Genomic DNA, 23,121 nt, shown 5'->3' with positions numbered 1-23,121 from the left:
GTTCTTCTTCTTTCGTCGTCTCATGGACATGAAAACATTGTCCAACATTTCTGGAGCTTATGAAATACATGGAGCTGGTGTTTGAAAAATAAACTATTGTGGAATGAGGCTGATGTGGAGCAGTGATCTGATCACATCCATGAAAAAGTTTTTCATAAGCAAGTGCAGTGGAATTGGGATGTCAAAAAAATAACAATATGGTTCATGACAATTATGAAGAATCGCTTACTTTGTTTTTCAAATCAAACCAACATGACTTTAACAGAAAGTGGCAGCACGGAATGTTAATAGTATTCGGAGAACCAACTTATCTCTGCATGACTGAGCAGCTAACACACTTGTAATTGGTTCTTTTCTCAACTAAAACATACTTCTTCTTCTTCTTTTTTTTACCCCTCTTCTTTCCAGAAGGCAGATTTCATATATTCACCGCTTGAAGGGTGAACACGTGTCCTACAATTTGAGTTTATCAGCCAAGTTAACATATGAATATATTAAAGTGTGATTCTCAGCCCGTCGGGACGTGTCAGGACTTGTTGGGTTCGGACAACATTTATAAAATTGGGTTGGGGTCCGGCTCAGTTAGTTTTCTCTTGGGCTCGGCCGGGTTCGTACTATAATACCGAACCCTGTGCCACGCTCTAGTACTTTGTAGTACTTTGTAAAGCTTGAACAATATATGGGTTGGCTGATAAATATAATATCATAAATCGACTGATATGAGCCTCAACAGCATATATCTGTTTGTTTTAGCCCATATGGCAATATGATTCTATTTGTGTGTTTTTTTTATTTGATTAATTCATGATTATTTAGGATAAAGTTTATGATAAAACTAAAAAACATTAAGCCTCAGTTACACTTCTTTGTCATAAAGGTTTGATAACAACACCCTGGGATTGATTCACTGGTTTTGTAAAACATACATCAGTCAATATATCGCCATTAGAATTGTTTTGTGCCTGAATATTGATTTTAGCATTGGGCCTCCGCGAAACCTTATTGGTCAAGTTGGTATTTTCGTGAAATCACAACCAGTTTAGAAACAAATCCTGCTCCACCACCCAGTTTACACCAGTGCATAGTGGAAACCTAAAGCCTCAAGTGAGAGTGAACTCTACATCAAGTGCCTGTTTCCATCCTGAAACTTTAAATTAGAAATAAGGACAAGATTTTATAAACTTTTTTTAGTTGGAGAAAAACTCCATCAGATTCAGATAACTAGATATTTCCTGATGCCTTGTAACATGCAGAGTCTGGAGTGAGGCTCGGATCTTTAAACTCTAATACTGAGTTAGGTTAATTAGTCATTTCTGAGCAGACATGCCCAACACAATAGTGAATGGCAACATTGGTTTGTCTCGCGTCCCTCCCCCCCCTCCTCCGTGTGAGTGGTTTAAAGTTTATGTCCCCGCGCTCTGATTGGTCGCTGAAGTTTTTCCTAGGGGGAATAAACTCCGGAGCTGGTGCGCTGTTTGACGCACAGCAGCCCGGAGGAGCAGAGAGGGAAGCTGAGGCCGTTCACTGGTGTTCTCTGATCTCACACAGCAGGGTGAGGGGATACAGGAGCATGGAGCCGGCCACACATAGAGAAAGAGTAGTTTTATAAAGTTTGTTCTAGGTCTCGACAGGATTGGAGGATTGGAATAGTCTCCCTCTGACTTTTATTTTTTTTTTTAACTTTGCATCCAGCGCCGTTGAAAATGGGCCGTGTGGGGATTTGGATTAACGCAATTTGGATTTTACTTTTTGCCATTTTTCATGGTTCTCTTTCGAACTATTCTGAGGATCAATGCAGCTGGAGAGGAAGGCAAGTATTTGTAAATTCATCTGTGCTGGTTTTTGTTTTGCATTTGGCTAAATGGGGAGACGATGCAGAAATGAGGCTGGGGGATGCTTCAGGCGTGTGTTTGTTTGCTTGTGTATTTCTAAAAGACAATGCACGTCTGCATGCAACATGTTGGGACTTGCCATTAGCGCGCAATTAAAATGTTTGCGCAGCTCCGCGGTGCAGCGGCTGCGCCTGCGGGCAGTCTGCAGGAGGGAGGAAGGGTCCAGACAAGCAGGAGACTGGGGGATTAACAGTTATACTTGCAGGAAACACACAATGTGCATGCGGCTGTGAGTTGCAGCCTCTTCATGGTGCATTGGAGAAAAAACGTGCAGAAAACATTAAAATATGACTTAGATAAGATAAAGTTAAAGGCCAGTGCTTCTACACACCTGCCAATAGGGGGCGCCTTCTCTGAATAGGCCCTAATCTGCTGAAGTTCTCCTGAAGCTGAATTTTTACTTCTCTATAACTTTAATCTTAGTTATACCTGTTCTGCCAATCCTGCAATGATGTTTGTGTGTAAGAAGTGTGTGTGTGTGTGTTTTTGTGTGTGTGCTTCAGCAAAGTTTGCACTGATGATGGTGTTAGTCCGACCTTTACTCATCTCCATCTTCCTTCCTCCCCACAGTGGTTTGTCCCAGCAGCAGGGCAGCGTGGAGCAGATCTCCCTCCACTGCTCCGAGGGCACCCTGGACTGGCTGTATCCCAAAGGTGCCCTGCGCCTCAGCCTCTCGCCCCGCCTGCCCTCCGTGGCGGTGGGGCCCGGCGGCAGCAGCTCGGGCCTCATCACGGCCTGCGTCAAGCCCTCGGAGCAGTTCCACGGGGCCCAGCTCTACCTGGAGAGGGACGGAGTGCTGGAGCTGCTGGTGGGGGACCGCCTGGAGTCCTCACCCCCGCCCAGGGTCAGGTGCTTCAGCCGGTTGCCCGGGGAGAGGGTGGCACTCTACCTGCAGGCCACACCCCACCAGGACATCAGCCGGAGGACCGCCTCGTTCCGCTACGAGCTGAGGGGGGACTGGACCGCTCGGCTGTCGCTGGACACCAACATCATCAGCAGTGAAGGTGAGGCAGTGGTGCATGAGTCAGCCATGTTGGTTGGTGTGAGGCCTCTTAGGGTCAAATCTAAGGAGGCATGGTGAAATTTTTTTCTAATATTCAGTGAAAATGAAATAAGGAAGTACAGGATAAGTTTTGGTCACATTTATGTAGGTTACCTTCTCTATTATTTCATAAAACTTAAATTAAATCCCAAACTTTTTAAATTGACTGAACTGGTCACAAACTTTTCTTCCCTCCTGAAAATGTGTGGCCAATTAAAAGTTTTTGCACCACAAGCGATTTATATTATACACCGTATAATCCTCCCTGTAGATGATTCATAATTCGTAGCAGGCCTCTGTGGGCCGCTCGGACTTTCCACGGCCCACGTAGAGAGGAAGTGGTCAAACTTTCCCCCATGAGGCATGCTGGTTAGGAGCAGGAGAAGGGGAGCTGTGGAGTGCTGAGAACGGGAGGAGGGGGGGGGGGGGGGGGGGGGACAAAAGCTCAGTATGTGGGGCTTTCTCCAGAGTCCAGAGCCCTTTGAATGGGTGCCGCATGAGTATGCTGGGATTACTGCCGTCTCCTAGGCGACAGGGAGGCCTCTGCCCAGCTGAGATGCTCCCCTCCTTTGTTGAGCTGCCTCTCTGTGGGGAGACTTGTCTGTGGCAGCGCACTCCCCCCCACATCTCTCTGTCACACACACACACACACACACACACACACACACACACACACACACACACACACACACACACACACACACACACACACACACACACACACACACACACACACACACACAGTGATTAGGTTTGGAAGGGGGTTTGCTGTGGACTCGAGAGGAAGGAATCTCATTTATCAAGAGGTTTTCACTAAAGAGGAGAATGTGTGGGGTGGGCGAGGGGCCTCCAAAGAACCACAAGGAGAACTTTAAAAAATGCCAGGACTTTTTTTTTTTCTCTCTCTCACCACAATTCAGTCACAGCAGACAGTGAGAACTTTACTGGGTTGTTGGTTTTTTTTTAAATCCTTTTGTGGCCATCTGTAAAACCTGCTGTGAATTTCAGGAAGTTGCACTCCATTTAAAAAAAAAAAAAAAAAAGAAAGATTTATCAGGCACTTAGGTGAAAGGGGGGGTTAAGGAATTTTCTGGGAAGTGGGATTGTGCTCCTTCTTAAAATCTTTGATGTCCTCTCCCGCTCCCTCTCCTCGGCCCCCGTGTGAAGGCTTTGATGAGGTGTGACTGTAGACACCCTGAAAGGCTTAAAGGGGGGGAAGTTTCATTTGGCCTTTAAATCGTCTGCAGTGGACGAGCCTCCCACCTTCAAACTCTGCCGGTTCCTCCTCTGCCAACTGTAAAAGTAGCAGCTGCCTGTTAGGACTCTGTGGTTGGTCCCTCCTTTGTTGAGCAGAGTTTGAGGTCGGGATTCACATCTCACATTCCTGTGCATGTGAACTGGAAATGCGGCCTTTGCTTTCCACGGCCTCAGTAGAAGTGTTAGCATATAGGTGTTGTCCAGAGTGTTGTGAGGTCGCTAACTGATTTTTCTGTTTCCTCCCCAGAAGCCTGCAGACCCTGCAACAACACGGAGATTCTGATGGCTGTTTGCACCAGTGACTTTGGTGAGTTGCAGAACACAGCAAACCAAACGCCGAATACAAACAGGATTAACATATTAAACCGGACCACCAAAAGTCAAGTAGTCACCGCGCTAAAGCCGCGAATGAAATCTACGAATGAAATCCCTGCGTCTCCCCTGAGAACGAGCAGTGGACTAATCTGCAGGCTTCTGATTGAGCTGTAATGGAAGAGAGGAGAAGTTCAGCTGGCAACAAAAGTTAGAGGGATTAGTGAGCAGGCCCGGGCCATGGGACAGTTTTTACGTCTGTATCACACAGTAAACCAAGTCTCGGACTGTAATAGGTCTATGCGTCATTTTCTAGATAACGTTAGTCAGAGATGACCACGGGAATTAACTAGAAACTAACCTGATTGTTGTTTTTTTTTTTTATCCACAGTGGTGCGTGGTAACATCTGGTCAGTGATGGAAGATGATAACTTGCGGGCGGCGGTGATCAAGGTCAGCGCCACTCGCGTGTTCCGCCAGAAGTACGCCCTGTTCACCGGGAACAGTCGCCTGACCAGCAAGGGCGAGGTCAGGACTCTGATGCAGTGTGGCGTCAAACCGGGACGCGGCAGCTTCCTCTTCACCGGTCGCGTCCACTTCGGCGAGGCCTGGCTGGGCTGCGCGCCCCGCTACAAGGACTTCCAGCGGGCGTACACCATAGCCAAAGCAGCCCAGCAAATACCCTGTGAACTGGATGTAGACTGAGTGCAGCCTCGTGTGGTAGCTTGTCTATGACACAGAACCATGCTGGACTCGAAGCCAGGCCAAAGTCAGCCCTGTTCCACGTTTCGGGAGGAAGCCACAGCGCGGGACCGTTTGCCGGCGTTGCCCCCGGAGCCACCGCCGGGTATTCCCAAAGGGCTGAGGAGCGAAATGGACTTTTCAAACACCATTTCAGTGCAATACACAGTCACCAGGTCCAGAAGACCCATCGGGGCTGTGACATGGTGGGAAATGGAGATTATAAGCATTTGGCATTGGAAAGTTGTACGAACAGTGATGCCGCTTCAGAGAAAGTCTTAATTCAGGCCCTCGTCAGACTCATTGCTCAGAAACTCAGGAACATTTATGAGAAGTTTGACAGAAAGTATCCTGCCTTGTAGTTGAGATCCTGGTGAGGATGCAGCGCAGGCTGCGGTCTACAGTTTCAATATGCCTTTTTACCGCAGTTCAGAAAACGTCCAATCGCAGGACAGTGATGTGTTTTTTTTTATTACTCCCCCTCCAATGGGGTCATTCTCAGTGTTACTATTATTAAGGAGATTATAATAAAAAAAAGTTAATGTTAAGAGAATATTTGCACTGAATAATGAAAGGGAATGATCTGGAAAGTGTGATGCTGCAAGCACTGAAAACCAAATAAGAGAAGCAACTATATGTAGCATAGGGGAGCGATTGAGAATATAATATATGTACAGACGATGTGAGCACGTACACGAGTGACACGCGGCCGAGGCGACCTGACCAGGTTCCACAGCTCCATGTGCACTTTGCATTTTTTCTGGCCAACTCAGAGATTTTGTCTCTGAAGGGAGGAGGCGGTGTTCGCTGCTCTCTCCTGTTTGAAAACGATCCAACAACTGCCTTTTAGAAGACAAATCTGATGTCATGTGCAAGAAAGACTCAAATAATCTCAGTGGAAAGACTTATTTCTACCCAAGGCTCACTTTGCATTTATATAACTTCTTTTAAACAATTTCATATCTGATGTGCACTATGTCAACACGAGGAAGGGGCTCATACCAAATGACCACGATGAGCTGAAGCGTTATGTCTTAAGAGCGTACACTGCCATTTTACTGTTTGTCATTTTTTGTCATGTGAATTTATGTGAATATAAATGTGAATGTAAATATGTTTATAAGAAATTCTAGAAACAACGGCACGAATAATGCCTTTGGAAAAAAAACTTTGTTTCCGAATTGTGGATTATTTTTATGTTTGTCTGTGTTATTAAAAATATTACGTGAGAAAACACGCCTGACGTTTCCGGATGTTTTTGAATTTCTTCTTAAAGCTTCACATTTATTCACTTTGAACTTTTAACTCAACAGGCTCATTTCATGCCCTTTTTTCCTCTCCCCTAACGCATCACACTCTTTCATCTACATTGGAGTATGTGGCTCCAAAGGTTTCGACCACGGTAAACTTTTCTCAGACATAAGTCTCTTCAAGTGCTCATGAATCAGACGCCTGAAAGCCAGGAACAATTGGAGACGCCGGAGAAAGCGAGGGGGCCTTAACGGCGGAGAGATTTAAGGAGTGTTTAGGACCCTGAGGGCATTCGGACGGGGAAGGAGGTAGAAAACAGAGTCTGGAATTCTGTTGTCCTCAGCTCCCATTTGCAGGATTCAGGAAGCAATAAATTGCGATTAAGGGAGCGGCGTGGCGGACGCGGCTGGGCTGAGGTGCCACACAGTCGCTCACTTTGTCCTGACCACGTGTGAGCGAGGACACAATCAACCCAGATCTGTTTTCCCCTCAATTCAGGCCGCACGCCTGCAGCCTGGAGCAAACTTTTGTTTCCTGCTTAGACTTGGATTTCATCTACACCATAGACATACGCATCAGATAATCTACAGAAATTATCAGAAGTAATTTGCGATTATTATTAAAGCAATGCGACAGCAAGAGTTTAGGTCCGACACCAGTGTTGATGGACTTTAAAGAAACTGTGATTTCCACAGCATACGTCATGACCTTCGACCTGCATGCTCAACCAAGGCACAACCCCTCACCTGAATGTTCCAGACATGTTCCTGTCATTGCTGAAACAATCTCCTGGTGCGTTCCCTAATATGTGAAAGGCAAACTTCGGAAAAAACGTCCAGACCCAATGATGCAGACACTCTCTGGAATTCATGTCTGAATGATAAACTCACCACCTGTTTCTCCATCTTAAAAAGTTCTGCACAACATGTACTGCAAAGCACCTCGGCGCGATCTCAGATTTACTACACGCAGTAAATCCATTTGAAAAAGAGCAGCTGGGGGAATTAACAAGAAGTTTGGGGTTAAATGGAAAAAGAATCACAAAAGCTCGACATGCTTCCCATGTCTGGCCATGCAGCTTTCTCCCATAGAAACCCCAACGCTGGTTTTGCCACTGCATCACTAGCTCGTGTGAGCGAACCTCCAACCTCCCTGGCTATTCACTGCCTCAGTGCTCCTTTGAAATGTCCCCGGAGTTGGGGGGCCCCGAGCCGCTGGACCCTGCACACACACACTCATCGGGCCCACTCCTCCCTTCCAGTCCATCTGAGGTTACTGCTGCAGGCCTGATAAGCCAAAACAAAGAGCACTCAAATTATACTCCCTCGGCCAATACATCATGTGACATTTAGAGAAAGCTCGGCTTCCTGAATTGTTGTCACTTCTCTGTGACCCCAGCATGAACCCTGGGAAACTGCAGTAGTAATGTCTGTGTGGCCCCAATGACACAGTGGCACAGTTTGATTCTGCACAAGCTGAATAAAAGCTATTACAATTATGACTTTTTGATTGTACTAACAATCCAAATCCAAGCTTTGGGAACACAGAAAAGTTTTAAATAACTTTTTCCGTATAGAATGTTTGTTTAAGGAGCTGAAAACACATTATTGTGATGAGTTCCATCGACCGATTATGCTGCACACAGGTTATGAAGCATGCACTCCCTTAACACTGAGGGGTTTTCATTGTGGTTGTTACAGAGAGCTGGACACACAATAAACTCCTTCTCGGACCCCTCCACCCCTCCACCCCACTCCGCTCTTTATTCTGTCCCGCTGTGCGGCTGAGAGGTGAGGTTCGGCTGCAGCAAAGCGGGAAACACTCAGGAAAGTGGAATCCAAAGCGATGGGACAGAGTCGCCGGTTGTGGACTTCAGTCGCTCCCTGGGGGAGTTTGAGGGGAAGCAGCCAGAGACAAAGCTCCAAAGATGAGAGCGCACGCAGGGGCAAAGAGCTACTGGACACTCCCCTGTAGTCCGGCGCAACAAAACCCCACCTACAGCACGCAGGCCCTGATTTTACAGCAGCAGCAAATCTCCCTGTTATCCAATATGCACATGTGAGGGGCTGATCTGCCCTTTTGTCAAGAAGAGGGTTATAAAGTTTTTTCTGTAAATAAAATGATCTAACTAACTCACCACCTTCCTTAGTTTGTCCTCGTGAAGATGCAACAGCAGCACGCAGAGCAGGGAAAACACAGGGAAAACTAAGAATCTTTATATTTTCTTGTTTATTTTTCTCCTTTTATGTCATTTAACCCGGTAACAACTGCAAATTCTGCATCAGTGCTGCGTCATGGGTTTAATGGTGAGCCTGACTGCACTGCTTCTGGTAAACAGTTTCAATTGTGGGAAGTCGTTTCTTCTGCCAAGGAGGTTAAGTTTCCACCAACAACAGCTGCTTAGGTAACTGTTGACCAAGTCGAGAACATCCATTAACGTTGTTTTATAAACTGTTGACATCCTGTAAACGTAATTGTTTAAACCTGTTCTGTGGTCGGATTTCTCTCCCACTCTCTCCCACTCTCTCCCAATCTCTCCCACTCTCTCCAACTCTCTCCCACTCTCTCGACTGGATCTCTCTTTTCATGGGGTGCATCATGGGAACGTTCCCACATCCTGGTCCACAGCTGCTGGGTGCTGCTCTGTTGTGGGACCAACAACAGTGGTTGTGAGGCTCTGACACACACTTGACCCTCATCTCAAATCTCTCACCTTGTGCCAGAAGATACTTGAAGCCTCTGAATGACTGAATCGCAGAAGCTTTTCTCATGCTTTTAATTTCCAGAAATCTTGTTCCTCTCTGGTGACTGAGAGAGAATAATGTTTTACACTGTGTGCTTGATAATTAGTTATCTGATTGCCCCTCAGACACGTCAGGACCGAACATACTGAACTACTGTATAGAGTTCTGCACTGAGGCGACAGGTAACCTTCAAAAAAGTTTTGGGGAGAAATCAGAAATTGAAATGATCGTGCAGGAATTTTAATCTAAATCAGCTTTCATGAAGACTGAGTCGACTGCAAGGATTTGATTTTATTGTGAAAGCCCACGACCCCCCCTTTTCCACAGTGTGTTTGTGTTTGATAGCCACAAGCTACAATTGACAGACACTTTCGCAGGAACACAACTCAACCATCACAACAGGGGGACAAGGAGGCCATGATGACCCACTGGATGTGAGTGACTGTGTATGTAGCATGTGTTTGTTCCCAGGTGAAGGGTCGGGTCATATGTTAACAGGAGGGTCTGGATCTGTCTCAGAGATAATCGGGTCGGGTCCAGTACAGAGCTTTGCGGGTGCAGGCGGGTGCAAAATTGCCAATGCAGGTTTCTGACCCAAGGTTCCTGTGAAATATCCAAACTTTATCTGAACAGCTCTATGTGTTTTCTAACATATCTTTCAGTGGCTCTTGTGTATTTGGCTCCATATAAGTGCCACAGAGGGAAAAGGCAATAAGAGGGAATTCCTCTGCAGCTTCTACACATATAAGCAGTGAGAAGTGATGGAGAAACAGCTGTGCATTTCATCAGGGTTTATTTCCCCCATAAACAAAAGCTGGTAATCCAACTCCCTGCTACCAAATGTCAGTGGCTGCGCATCCTGCTGCCGCTCCATCAGCTCAGCACCAGCTGACAGGCAGCATGACGTTCACCACCACCCTGTTGCATCCCACTCACCCAGCTGACAATCTCTGGTTCCCATAACAGCCTCGCACAGCTGGCGATTCGGATGATTCCCAAATGGAAAGCGAGTGTTCAGGTTTGAGAACGCACCACAACCCGCTGTGCCAGGGAAATGCCAGTCAAATCACACGCTCCATGCCTCGCTGCTACCTGACCCTCCTCGGGGTCGCAAGTCGTGCAAAGCCCAAACTTTCTGTGGTGCACGGACCGTCGGGAGCGATCGCCATTCAGGGGCCAGGGAGAGAAACAACCGTGGTCAGCCATAAAGTGGAGTGGGCAGTTTGGGTGGGTTGAGAGGTCAAGGCAGAATAGAGAACAAGCGTGGAGTGGGGCGAGAGCATGTTTATCTGGCCATGTTATCCCTCTGAAGTAGTGAGGGGAGGAGAGCGCCGAGCACCCTTTGTTCCTCAAGAGCCTGCAGATGGCTGTAATCCCCTCCAAAATGCGCACTGAAAATCAATCAAGACAGGGTGGACATGGTGCATGAGTGTGCAGGCGGGCGACACTTTTTCTCAGGGAGGGGGTCCCCGCAAAGAAACTCAAGTTGGGTCAAACAAGCGTCTTCGGTGCCTTCCCGCCAAAAAAAGTATTGTCAGGACAGACAGAGGGAATGAATTGCGACCCCCTCGAAACGAAGGCCCGCTGCCGCTACCCCTCGGGTTGAGCTCGGTACAGCTGCCAGCTCCTCGGCGTGTCCCGGGGCTGACGTCGCCCGCAGGGGGTACAACCACAAAAAAACCCTGTGAGAAGGCTACTTAGGGACATTCACCGAGACTCACATGGACGTGAATAGGAAAAAGTCCGGCGATTGTCAGAGAGAGCAGGATTCATTCTGTGGATCTCGACCAAAGTTTGATCATAATTCATTCATGAGTTGTTCTGATAGTTCAGAATGGTTTAAAGTGACAAACCAACCAACCATCGATGCACAAAGTTTTGGCTAAATGTTGAAATACTGTATTCGTTAATCGTTCTAACAAGTAAAGAAACCTCTGTCTGTCGGTTTGTGGCTCAAATATCTCAAGAACTGTTCATGTCGGCTTCACACATGTGTATTGTTAAGGGCCCAAGGAAGTGCAGTGTCGAGTATTAATAAAGTTGGAATAAAGAGGCAACTGGGACTCATCAGACTAAGTGACGTGACAAGGGCACGTTCACAACAACAATGGGTTTTGAGTCCCGCTGCAGGTCTTTACTCACCACAGCTAAAGAAAAGCTGAAACTGGCAACACCACAGGACAAACAGGCATGCTTAGGACTGGGACTGCGGTAGTGTTTTAAGATATATAAGCTTAGATCCGGCCAGATGAGATAAGATAAGATAAGATGTACATTCATCAAGCCTCCATAGAAGTAAATGTTGGTGTTTTTCAGTTTGTTTTCTGCCACAGCTCCCACTACCACCATCTCATCCCACCACAGCAGAGAACAGAGTGGGGGAACCCTCGCAGCAGCCGAGTGCACACGCTAAAAGACCTGAGACCTGAATATCTCAATGGGTATCTTGCATTGCCCTACAATTCCTCCAGTGCCTCGATCCTCATCTCTTCATCCTCCTCCTCCGACACAGTTCTGTTCCTCCTGTGGTGATGTCATCCCTCTAGGTACTAAACCCCAGCCTGAGTCTTACTAGGAAGTAGAATTGTTTTTGGGAGAGGTTCTCCGAGCCTGCCAATTAACCAGCAGGATTATGGTTTACTCGCAAAACCCGTCTGATCGTCTGCACAAAGGGGAGAAACTTCAGTTCTTCCCTCACTACCTACCACCCACCTCTCCGTGTCTCAGATCTAATCCTGCAGGACTGAGGCCCGGCCCGGCCTCCCCTCCTCGACATGGTTTGTTCTTTTCTTCCTTTTGCCTGTTATCTTTCTCCTCAGAGAGGTTGTGTCAAGTTTCCTCCTCAGAGACATTTTGCACTGCGCTCATTGTTCCGAGATGTTTATTAAGGAAAGAGGGAGGCAGGAACGAAACTGCCACTCAGGGTGGTTTTGTTAGGTTGCTAGTATCTCCTCACATGTTTCTCCCTCAGCTTGCAGCTTCAGGCCAATATTTTTCAACAGATACTCCCGGTGCACTGTGCAGCAAAATATGTGAAGACGTGATCATAGTCTGTGCCACGTTCATTAAGAAACTTTTGCAGAGATTCATTTGTTAGTATGAAAAGAAAGATACGTCTCTTTAGGTCCAAATCAAAATGTGGTTTTATACGGGGACAGTTGGGACTTGATCACATGATACCATTGCCAATGACAACTTACAATATCTATAGTAAATAAACATGAATGATTAAGTAAAACCAAACGTTAAAATCAGATTAGGAGACACAAAAACCACTAATACAGCCTATGTAACAAGAATAGATAAAGTAAATACAAGTATATACTGAGTGCCAGTTGTTAATGTTTATCATTTTGTCAAATCTCTACATATTTGATGGTCTTCCTACATTTCCCAGAATTACTTTGAACAACTCGTTTGATCTATTCAGTCATTGACTTAATAGGTCTGAAAACAGGGAGTAAATCACACAACTCTCCATGTTCTACAGAGCTTCAAGATGAATAACAATATAATGTATAAAAACAATTTATCACGCACCTTGACTAAAATCAGATTAAAGTTATAAGTTACAATGAAATACCCTGATATGACGTATGTCTCTGTCTTTGGCCAGTTGGGAATTAGATAATTGAAAAACCAAGATACCCAGAGAGCAGTTACAGTTGCAGTCACAACAATATTTTATTATTTATCCGTGGTGGAGTTAGTTCAAGTTATAGTGCTGAGCTTTTTGAAATGCCCACCTCAGCTGCTGCTGCGACCTCAATGTGGAATTCACTCAGATGCTTCAAATAAATCAGAATAACAGTATCATTCAGAATGTCAACATTACAAAAGATCTGTCAACAGATTTTAAAGCAACATATTTCAGGTAAAATGCATTTAAATGTCATTTTTTATGCTTTAAGCACCATAAAGAAAAAACTATTCAGCTGATATAGTTTAAGACCTAAGCTAATAGGCTTTCAAAAAGTATTTTTTTAAATTTAGGATAACTGAGCCTTTATCAGTCTTGTAGTGTTTTATAGAGTTCTTTTTCACTTTTTCATTGTGAATGAGATGAAACCTTCCAGTTGCAAACAGAACTCTGGTCTCGGTGGAATGTGACTGAGTGTCTGCTGAGGGCACTTCTCAGGCTGGGTCTGGTGAAAGAGGAACTCAGGAGGCCATCTATGCATCAGACATGCTGACAGTCGTGCTGCGTGTTTATGTTCTGACAAAGTGCACTGGCGCACGGTGCGTGAGGCCCGGCCGCCGGGCTCTGTCTGATGTGTCAGAAGCTCCCTCTGCTCTCCTCTCCCTGTCGCTCAGTCTATTCGCTCATTCCATGGGGGAACATGTGCGCTGGAATTCTCCCCCAATTAAGACAGGGATTAGCCGGGTCCACTGTGGGAACCGGCCGAGTGTGGGAAAGCAGAGGGTCTGTCCCTCTCTCCTTCACTCTCGCTCCCTCTCAGCCTCATTTCCACTCAGTCCTGTTCATCACGCTGCCTCCCTCCCCTGTCCTTCTCTCCCTTACTGTTACTCTTCCTCCCCTCTTTTCTCACCCTATATTCTCCAAGCTCAATTTTCTATCACTTTTAATTTTTTTACTTTTTAGCAACCCTCATCCCCAAGATTCTATTTTTTTCATTGTTTCCCCCTCTCATCTTCATAATTATGCACGCTGATCCCCTTTATTTTTTTTATTCTTTCTTTTCATTCCCCTTCTCCCCTTCTCGACAGCCACCCACAGTCTCCACAGCTTTCAGGCCTGATTCTTCAAGGTTTTCTGAGCTCGCCTCCGCCGCCCCGACCCTCCTCCCTCCTAATGCCTCTCCAGCCTCTGTGCTGAAAGCTTGTCTGGAAGGGTAGCTGGGGACTCTTGCATGAATAGTCTGAGGCTGTCAGACTGAGAGAGGGGGTGAAAAGACAGCTCGTCAGAAAAGAACAGACAGGTGTCTTGTGCAGCAGAGAGTTGCAGACAGTTAGTGTTGCCATTTTTACTTTAGTTAATTAATATAGAACACTAAAAAACATAGAGCATGGAGCATATATTTCATACTAGATGCAGCAAGTTGAAAAAGTATCTCAACACATATTAGTGCCGTGGGAGGAGCATTCAGCACACATGCATGGGAACGTCCTGGTTACACTCTTTGCTCACTTTTCCATTGTCAGTTCTTTTTTTTCGCACGATCTTGCAATACCCTGACGACCACATCGGATTCCTCTCCCACTGCCTCCACATTCCTCCCACTCCCTGTCACCTTTTCTTCCTGGTTCCCACTCTCTCGCTCCCTCTCTGTCGCTCTCTTTCTCTCTCCTCTCCTTGTGTTCCCATAAATCCTCTCCCCGTGCACTCCTCCACACAAGGCTTGTCCATTCCAATTACGACAGGGCCGCCCAGCCCCCGGCTCACCCACTCTGCGCACACAGGCCCGTTCTCATTAAGCCTGTATCAATTAGGCATTAACCTCCTAAAACAAAGGGCCTCTTGACGAGCGGCCCATCGCGGACCATGTGAGGTACTTCCTCCTCACCGGTCCACCCTGCTTCCCATCCGCAGAACGACACATTCATCCAGCCCCTCACCGCTCACAAAAAAAAATCTGGGCCCGAAAGTGACAACAAAACAGACGAGAGCGGAGAAACTGAACAAGCAAGTTTACACACAGTTGTAATGGTGATGAGGTCATGGTCTTGAGGATCAGCAGAACTGATGAGTTCACATGAACCAGAATGCTAATGTCCTGCTGAACTACATCTGTACAATATGAGAGGAAGAATGAACTACTCCTGAAATAAACACTCCCTTAGAATAAAATGTTTACTTATGATCAGGGGAAACGTCGATGAAGTTTGAATTGTTGTGTACATCACATGAAAACCATTTCATAGCAACATCATTGTAGTATTTGATATTAATGTGCCATCTTCCAGATAGAAATAAAGAACAATGACACAAAACTCTTACACAGGATTCTGTGGTTGTACAAACAGTATTTAAGTAAAAAGGAGCAGAAGGAAACTTATTCATGACATGAGTTATTGAAAAATTCAATCTGGTAGTAATGGTGAAAACAAACACACTCTGGTGTCAAACAGTGATGTGTGAGTCTGTCGGTCCAGGTTTGGTTGGGAGTAAATCAGATTTTATGTCTGTGCGTTTATTTTAGTAGGTTGTGTGCCAGTGGTAGAAAAAACAGTTCTCCACTCTCAGTGGGACGGGAACAGACAAGTTGATAAACTGGTTTGAACCGAGCAGACTCATGAAAAACAAACTGCTAATTACATGAAGGATATAATCCTGCTGGGGGCTCTTCTCACATCTGAGACATATAAAAATAACACAGACATTCAATGCATTGGACAATTCACATCATGATTTATATCCATCACATTATCAATTCTATAACAAAACTTTAACCCAGTATGTATGTGTTTGAATCTTAATCAACATCTACACCCAAACCTTTTTTTCAAGTCTCTTTTTGAACACATTTAATTTTTGGCTATTTCCAGAATATATGAGTAAGATCTGTAACCATCCCTGCAACATAATTCAGATATATTACTCTACTCTTTATTGTGGGTATTATTTTCACCATAATAGTGAGTGCATATTGTATTCAATAAATAGCTGGTCACAGTCCAAGGAGTCAAATTCTTCAGAAATTGTGAAAAAAAAAATACTTGGCACGTTGCCTTGGAGACCAGTTGCGCTTCAGACAAACTTCTATTACTTTTTTAATTGAAAATGTCTCCTATTTGTTTGATTTCATTTGGTTTGCAGAGGCCTCTGCAGCCACATCACCTCTTTCCTCTTGTGTTTGTTTGGCGCGGCAGCAGAGAACAACCTGGTTTTTAATTTTCCCACAGATCCGCCGGTGAGAGGAGTGGTCCCCAGCACCCAGCGCTTTGGCACTGTGACTATGTTGGCACGGTGCCCAAGCCGAACAGCCCCCCCACCCCTTTTCCCAGGGCCCTGGGAGTGTAATGCATTACTTACAAAATCCCACTTCCCATTCCTCTCAGACTTTCACACCCCTGTTACCCCCCCTCCCCCCTCCCAATGGCTGGCGTGCCCCATGAAAAGGGGATTGGGGTGACATGCCTATGACCCTCTCCATCTCCTCTACTTTTCCCATCATTCCCCCGACTACTTCTGCTTTCGACCTAACTTTGACTCAAACTTTCTTAGACTCTGAAACTTTTTTTAAATAATGCCACATTTAAAAGTCCTTTAAATTTTTAAAATTATATCAGCTGTTGGCCGTAGCTTGAAACCATGCAACCAAAACACGGCATTAAAATAAAAAATCCTTTCCCTGTTAAAGGGATTTAAAGGAAATAGTTGCCTATTCACACAAACACTGAAGGTTATAAATATGAACCCTCCCTCAGTAAAAAGCCTGGCTTGCTGTGCGCCACGGTTCTCAGCAAGGCATTGATGGGGAGAGCATTCACAGGCGTGTACGTGTCTGGGTAACATGTAATGACATTATTCTCACCAGGGTGACCCCTCGCTGTCACCGCGCTTTCTTCTCCCGAGCTCGTGAAATTGACATAAGCTTTACAAACATTCCAGGCATTTTTTTCTCAAGGCCGGATTTCTTTCGGGGCCTTTCATGGAGAAAAGCAGCAGAATGAGCAGCACCACCTAGTGATGGGGTGTGAACGCAGCAGGGAGTCGCGCACCATGTTTAGACACTTAAAACAGGTTATCCAGATCTATATCTATGGAAACAGAATTAGTGAAACTGCTTTTGATTTATGTGATATCAGGGGAATACATGTTTAAAAGTACAGATGATATAGATGTTAGATTTACAACTTAAACCTGTGCAATCTGAATTATCTGAAGAATGGACTTCCAGTTTCCTTAGTGGAGGGATGAATTAGCACTCTGGGATCGCCCCCCCTCCTGTTTGCCATGCAGTCTGCGGAGATGTGTGATCTCCTCTTTATACCTGCAGGTTGCATCAATGTTCAGTACCACGCTCTTATAAATTAAAACATTACACATTCACTCATTATCTACTTTCCACTATGCCAATGGAGGGGTGGAAACTGGTTCACCTCTGAAACTACTAAAGTGTTTTGTGGACTCCAACCACTGTTGGCACAGTGGTGAGTAGATGATGAATCAATACAATTTTTCCGTGAACTATCCCTGTCAGTGATCTCCTGACCTGCCCAGGTGGTTGTCGACGTAATCCTGCAACTCGGACACCTGCGCCTCTGCAACTGTCGCTCTGGTGATGAGAAGAGCTCGCTCCTTCTCAAAGCTCACCTGTCAGAGACAAAAGCTTTATCATATAAAAGGTTGTAAGATTTTATTTATTTTTACAATGTCTGAAATCAGCTATTTTAATCGCTGTAAGTTTTGTTTACCAGCGTAGAGTCTGTGATCTCCTTTAGCTGTGTCCTCACGCCCGTCCAGGGTTCCTTACATGTCTGCTCCACTTTTACCGGCCTGTTTAAGTTACACATTTAATATTTTTTGTAAGTACACACCCCGCAGCTGATCTTTTTTATTTTTGTCATTTGCTAAAATAAAAAAACTGAAACTCACTCTGGACAGCTAGAATTCTGAGCAGGCATCTTCAGGGCAGCCACCTGGAAACAGGATAGTGAGAGTGAATCATCACAAACACAGAAATTTAAACTAATAAACTGAATCTGTACCAATCCATATTTTTCTTGCTTGAGAACCTTCTCTGCAATTTGCATTATGTATATTAAATTGAATTTGGTCTTCTGCTTTGCGTTATAATGCGATCTATTTTATTTTATTTTATTTAAATTAGTTTTTTCTCTCTCTCTTCTTACTCAATGCTTTTATATATATTTGTTTTAACATTGGCCTGCTGTCCTGTCCTCTTGTCAAACACAGTTCCTTGTACTGTTGACCTTGTGTTAACTGAAAATGAAAATTCTTTAAAAGCAAACGTAAAATAAAGTGAATATTTAACATCAACAAATATAACATCCTTTAATTCTGTAACAGGAGCTGAAATCCACCTCTACAACAATAATCCCTTATGTTTCTGAATGACAGTACACCACTCGCTCTTTGCCTTTGTAATAGGACACAAAGAAGAATCCCCACAGACCCAAATACAAACATTCACCAGACAAAACAAAAGCACATCGATCCACTTCAAAGCAGCCATCTTTCTCTCCTCTCTACCTGCTCCAGGGCCGCCTGCAGCCGAGCCTCCAGCCTCGCCTTGTCCTGACGGACATGCTGCAGCTCGCTCTCTGATTCCTGCCTCAGCTCAGAGAGCTCCAGGCTGAAGCTGGCCTCTGGAAGTCCGGGGTCAAGTCCGCACTCTGGTTTGGTCAACACCTGCTCCCTCTGAACCCTAAAAGCAAAATCGACAGAGTCGGGTGATTTCGACTGTGTTTTCGTAGTGTCAACAAATCTCATAAAAAGACCAAAACCAACGATAAATGGATCCTTCTATAGGTTTTTACCGATGTAACTGATACTTATTCGTTACTAATTGTTGACAAACACACAGACTGCGTGTTACCTGTATGCGATGAGCAGGGCATGATGGGTCTTAGTGACCTTCTGCAGCCTCTTCTTATAGGAGCGAGCAGCAGAGGCCAGCTGCTCCTCTCTGGCCCTGTAGGAGGAACGCACATCCTGCAGCAGGTTTTCTACAAACACCCTCATCTTAGTTCCCTCTGAGGAAGGTTTCCAATCTCCGAGTCCATCAATGTAGTCCTGGATTCAGGACGAATGATACAGTAAGATGGAGGACTTGTCCTGGGACTTGTCCGGTCGCCATGTTGTGTTCACTGCTCACCGCCAAGTCCTGCACATAGCACACCAGCCGTGACCTGAACTCCTCGTTCAACTCTTTGACCTGAAGCTGCAGCTTTGAGTTTTCTTCTTCTGCCTCCTTCGCTTGGCTCTGAGAGCACATCAGGGCCTGGGGGGGGGGGGGGAAGTTATACAGACATTTGAATTTGAACACATTTTTATCGTTTTAACCTCCTATTGAAATTAATATTAAGAGTCATTTAGAAGCTAAACGTTGAACAGTGTCTACAGACAGCAATATTAGGATTATTTACCTGATTACAATTTGTACATGACTTTCTACTATTCCATTAGTATTCCTGTTTACATGTTACAGAGCATAGTCTGATTATGACGTCAAGGTAAGTAACTTTGATAGGATATTAGCGATTAAAACATGTACTAACTATATAATGTGACAAAGGTTACAATACTTTTAATTTAATTCTTGCTTTTTCCGAGTATGACCTGTGAGTTAAGCAGATTTTCAGTGATTTACCGTATGAAAGGATAAGTGAAGTAATTGTCCTGCATCATTTACCACCGGGGGGGCAGTGACTTATTCAGATTGTTGTCTTGATATCAGAATATTTGTGTCCATGTAAACATAGTGAGTGATAGTATCTGCAGCAGCTTTACCGGCGTCCTGTCAGTCAGATTCTGGGACCGTTCATGCTCACCGCATTCTGCTCAGACAGTTTCACCCGGCTGTCACGGATCACCCCCCTGCTCTCCTGGTGCTCTTTGCTCAAGGCCGCCCTGATGACCAGACACAGGCGTGACCACAAGAGAGCGGGCGACCGATGCAACAGACGGCCACATCACAGGAGGGAGCAGAGAGACCACATCACACACAGGGAATCGAACCACAGCTCAAAACAAGAAATCAAAGAGGGGACCGCAGAACAGAGGCATGTGGGACATGCCCATCCCAACATGTGTTTGGCTGTTTGATGACGGGAAACATGAAAGATGAGGATGTTTCCTCTTAATTACGCTTGTGCACGAGTAAATGACAAACATCGGTGGGTCCTCACAGTTTCTCCTCCAGGCTCCTCTGCTGCTCCATGTAAGCGTCCCTCAGCTTCTCCAGCATCTCTTTCATTTCATCCTGGTTTCCTAGAAGCTACGTGACAACACAGAAATAACAGGGAGAAGCAGTTACTGAGACTGTGGTTAGGTACTGGTACGTGAAAAACATGTGGAGCTGGTCACGGTTGACCAAGAGTAAGCATAGTGACTTTTATACTGAAATACTCACAGTTTCTTTCATAGTTTTTTGTTCCTTGTCCAACGCTGCCAAATCCTCAGTCTGTTAAGGAAATTATATAGAATTGGAGATTTGACATAAGAAAGCATTAGGACGTTTTTCCCTGGTAATCCCGAAATGTGTCAAAGCTAAAAGAGCTCCTCATAATAAAACAGACCTCGTCATAATAAAAGCCCAATCAAATCGTATTTGTATGGCCCATATTCACAAATCACAATGTGTCTCATAGTTCTTAACAAGGTGTGACATCTCCTTTACTTTACCCTCATCAAGACTGAGTATAAACTCCAAAATAAAACCCTATTAACAGGAGAATTAAAAGCTGTAGAAACTTCAGAGAGACATGCATGTGAGGATCCCTCTCCCAGGGCGGACAGGAGTAAAATACATACAACGTTTAACTGAATGCATCAGCAAAATCACAATATTTATAACATTGAATAAAATAAACTGTTTGTAACACAGTGGAAATGTGCGTCAATGTTTAAAGTATTTGTAAATTAGAAAATGTCTGATAGAGCTGAAAGGAGCCGCAATGACAAAACGAAATGGAGGAGTTATTGTCGGTAATGGTAGAATAGGTGAAGCCAAGTGGGAGAGATCCCACCTGAACTGTTGGACACCATCAACTCAACCAGTCCACTGTCTCACCTTGACTCTGTTCTGTGACATGCGGCTGATCAAGGCCCGCACCCTGTCCAGCTCTCCATGGAGCCCCTGGGTGCTGGTCGTGACACTCCGCTGCTGCTCCTCCAGCTGCCTGCGGAGGGCGTCCTGGGCCTGGGCCAGAGCCAGCAGCTCCGCACTCAGCTCCTCGCCCTGGGTCAGCTCTTTGTCGTGGGCCTGGGCCAGAACCTGGTAGCTCTTCCTCAGAGCGGCGAAGTCCTCCGTCAGGTCTCGTCCGCTTCTCTCTCCGGCCGTCAGACGAGCCTCGGCCGACTGAAGTCCCCTGGACAGTTTGTCTCGCTGCAGCTCCAGGTCTGTTGTCACACTGTTTTGGTTCAATATCTAAAGACGGCAAAGAAACAGCAGCAGAGGCGTTAACCATAGACTGTATCAAAGATGGCTGACATTACGACTCCCCAATAGTGAAGCCAAAGTGTTCTCAATCGCCCCCTGGAGGCTGGCTGCAGTATAGGTATTAAACAATCAAATAAAATGAAAATAAAGAGGGTTTCTGTCATTTTAGGTACGTCTTAACACTGAAGTGATAATTCTTCTTGCTAGTTTGGTTTTAATTTCCTGGATGATACTCTAGAAACAGGGTGAAATATCGTGATTGACAGCTGAGACTCAATCATGATCGGTGTATTCTCTCAGTTCACCCACTTTTGAATTCACTTCTACACTTTAAACGAACTCTCACCTTGTTTTTCAGTTCAAACACCTCCTCCTCAAATCGCTCTCTCATCCTGTTGGTCTGAATCTTTTCCTCCACCAGCTCCTTCGATATCTGAAAGAACGATATGAGGGAAGTCAGATCCCTCCGGCGCTTTACCGAACATTGAGGCTTTAGTTAATGCAGAATACATAGTTCGGGTTCTCTACCTTCAGTTTTTCCTCTTCACTCCGGACCAGCCTGCAGGACAGGTCTGTGTTGGAGGCAGCCAGGTGGCCCAGTCTGCTCTCCAGGTAGCCCACTTTGGCAAAGAGGCGTTCATTCTTCTCACGTAGCTGGAACTGAAAGGAGGTGAAGTGATAATGGTGCATTCCCCCTTTAAAAATCAGTGCCCATCTTAATTCAGTTTACTTTAAGCCATCTATTAAGCATGTCTAAGCAGTATATGAAGCGATAAATAGTTTATAACAGGATATTTTATTTATTTATTTTATTTAAATATTGAGCTTGGAGTATTTCCAAACAAAATGTTAACGATTTCATATAAAGACATATTATAATATTGTAGCTGTGTTTAAGTGCTGTGTCTTCTTATCTGTATCTATAGTCTTGTTGGTTTATACAGCAGCCTCCACCTCTAGCAGCCTACAGGTGGCGTTACAGTTTTTGACAAATACAAACATTTAAACTTACGTCTGCCTACAGCTATTGTCAGAGGCCATTTATTACATGTTTATATCCTGCTTATAAACGCTCAAGAGTTCGAATTACTCCACGAAACAAACTATGTGGCTAGAATTTCAGAAGTAAAAAGTGCACATCATGAAGACTACAGATTTTACTCACATTTTCTTCGGTCAGAGATTGAAGTCTCTCCTGAAGTTCTTTTGAATTAGGCTGCTGGTCCTGAGTGGCCATCTTTATTCAGTGTGTGCTGCCGGTGGCCCTCACTGTATCCACCAACAGTATGTTGCCATGGTCTCAAAGACACAAACAAAGCTGGTCTGCCTTCGTACTTCATTTCATACCAAACATTACAGTTTATTTATTGAAACAACAGCACCGCAAAATGCTACAGTACAAACCATCTTCTTTCCCTACCAGCGTCACACTAAACTAATCCTGTTGAGGACTCAAAATGTTGACAGTTACAAACTTAGTTTACACTGTTGTCCTCCGCTGTATCACAACAATACAGACTGTGTAGGAAACTGTGACTGCTGTGTTAAAGTTTAGATGTGATTTTTTCCAAGGCCCATTATCAGCTTTTCTTGTGTTAAATGAACAGAGGCCATTTTGACATTGAATATTAGGGCAACGCAGATGTTATGACACCAAAGGTTTCACAGACTCAATAAATGTAAATAGTAACGCCTATGTTTATCTACTAAAAAGGCCTATAGCGCCCCCTTGCAGCCACAATTTGTCTAACTACTGCACCTTTGGCATTATGCTGTCAAAGCTAACTTTATGT

The 23,121-nt window shown here is 45.0% G+C and overlaps 2 protein-coding genes across 2 annotated transcripts; one reads left to right on the top strand and one right to left on the bottom strand.

Moving 5' to 3' along the window:
- The first annotated feature begins 1,494 nt into the window (after positions 1–1,494).
- metrn (meteorin, glial cell differentiation regulator) lies at positions 1,495–6,480 on the top strand. The gene is made up of 4 exons (XM_062378650.1): positions 1,495–1,810; positions 2,463–2,896; positions 4,439–4,498; positions 4,895–6,480. Exons 1-4 carry the CDS (start codon positions 1,704–1,706, stop codon positions 5,206–5,208), a joined length of 915 nt encoding a protein of 304 aa, XP_062234634.1. The 5' UTR covers positions 1,495–1,703; the 3' UTR covers positions 5,209–6,480.
- A 10,626-nt stretch (positions 6,481–17,106) lies between these two features.
- Positions 17,107–22,565, bottom strand: ccdc78 (coiled-coil domain containing 78). The gene is made up of 14 exons (XM_062378746.1): positions 22,494–22,565; positions 21,857–21,988; positions 21,675–21,761; positions 20,960–21,316; positions 20,300–20,350; positions 20,076–20,164; positions 19,719–19,797; positions 19,043–19,168; positions 18,764–18,960; positions 18,418–18,592; positions 17,800–17,843; positions 17,619–17,700; positions 17,417–17,517; positions 17,107–17,194 (listed from the first exon to the last, which is right to left on the bottom strand). The coding sequence occupies exons 1-14, from the start codon at positions 22,563–22,565 to the stop codon at positions 17,107–17,109; spliced, it is 1,680 nt and encodes a 559-aa protein (XP_062234730.1).
- Positions 22,566–23,121: the final 556 nt, after the last annotated feature.

This window comes from Platichthys flesus, chromosome 20 (assembly GCF_949316205.1).
Source record: "Platichthys flesus chromosome 20, fPlaFle2.1, whole genome shotgun sequence".
Taxonomy (NCBI): domain Eukaryota; kingdom Metazoa; phylum Chordata; class Actinopteri; order Pleuronectiformes; family Pleuronectidae; genus Platichthys; species Platichthys flesus.
The sequence above is the reverse complement of the archived record's forward strand: the minus strand, read 5'-3'. Positions and strand labels throughout refer to the sequence as shown.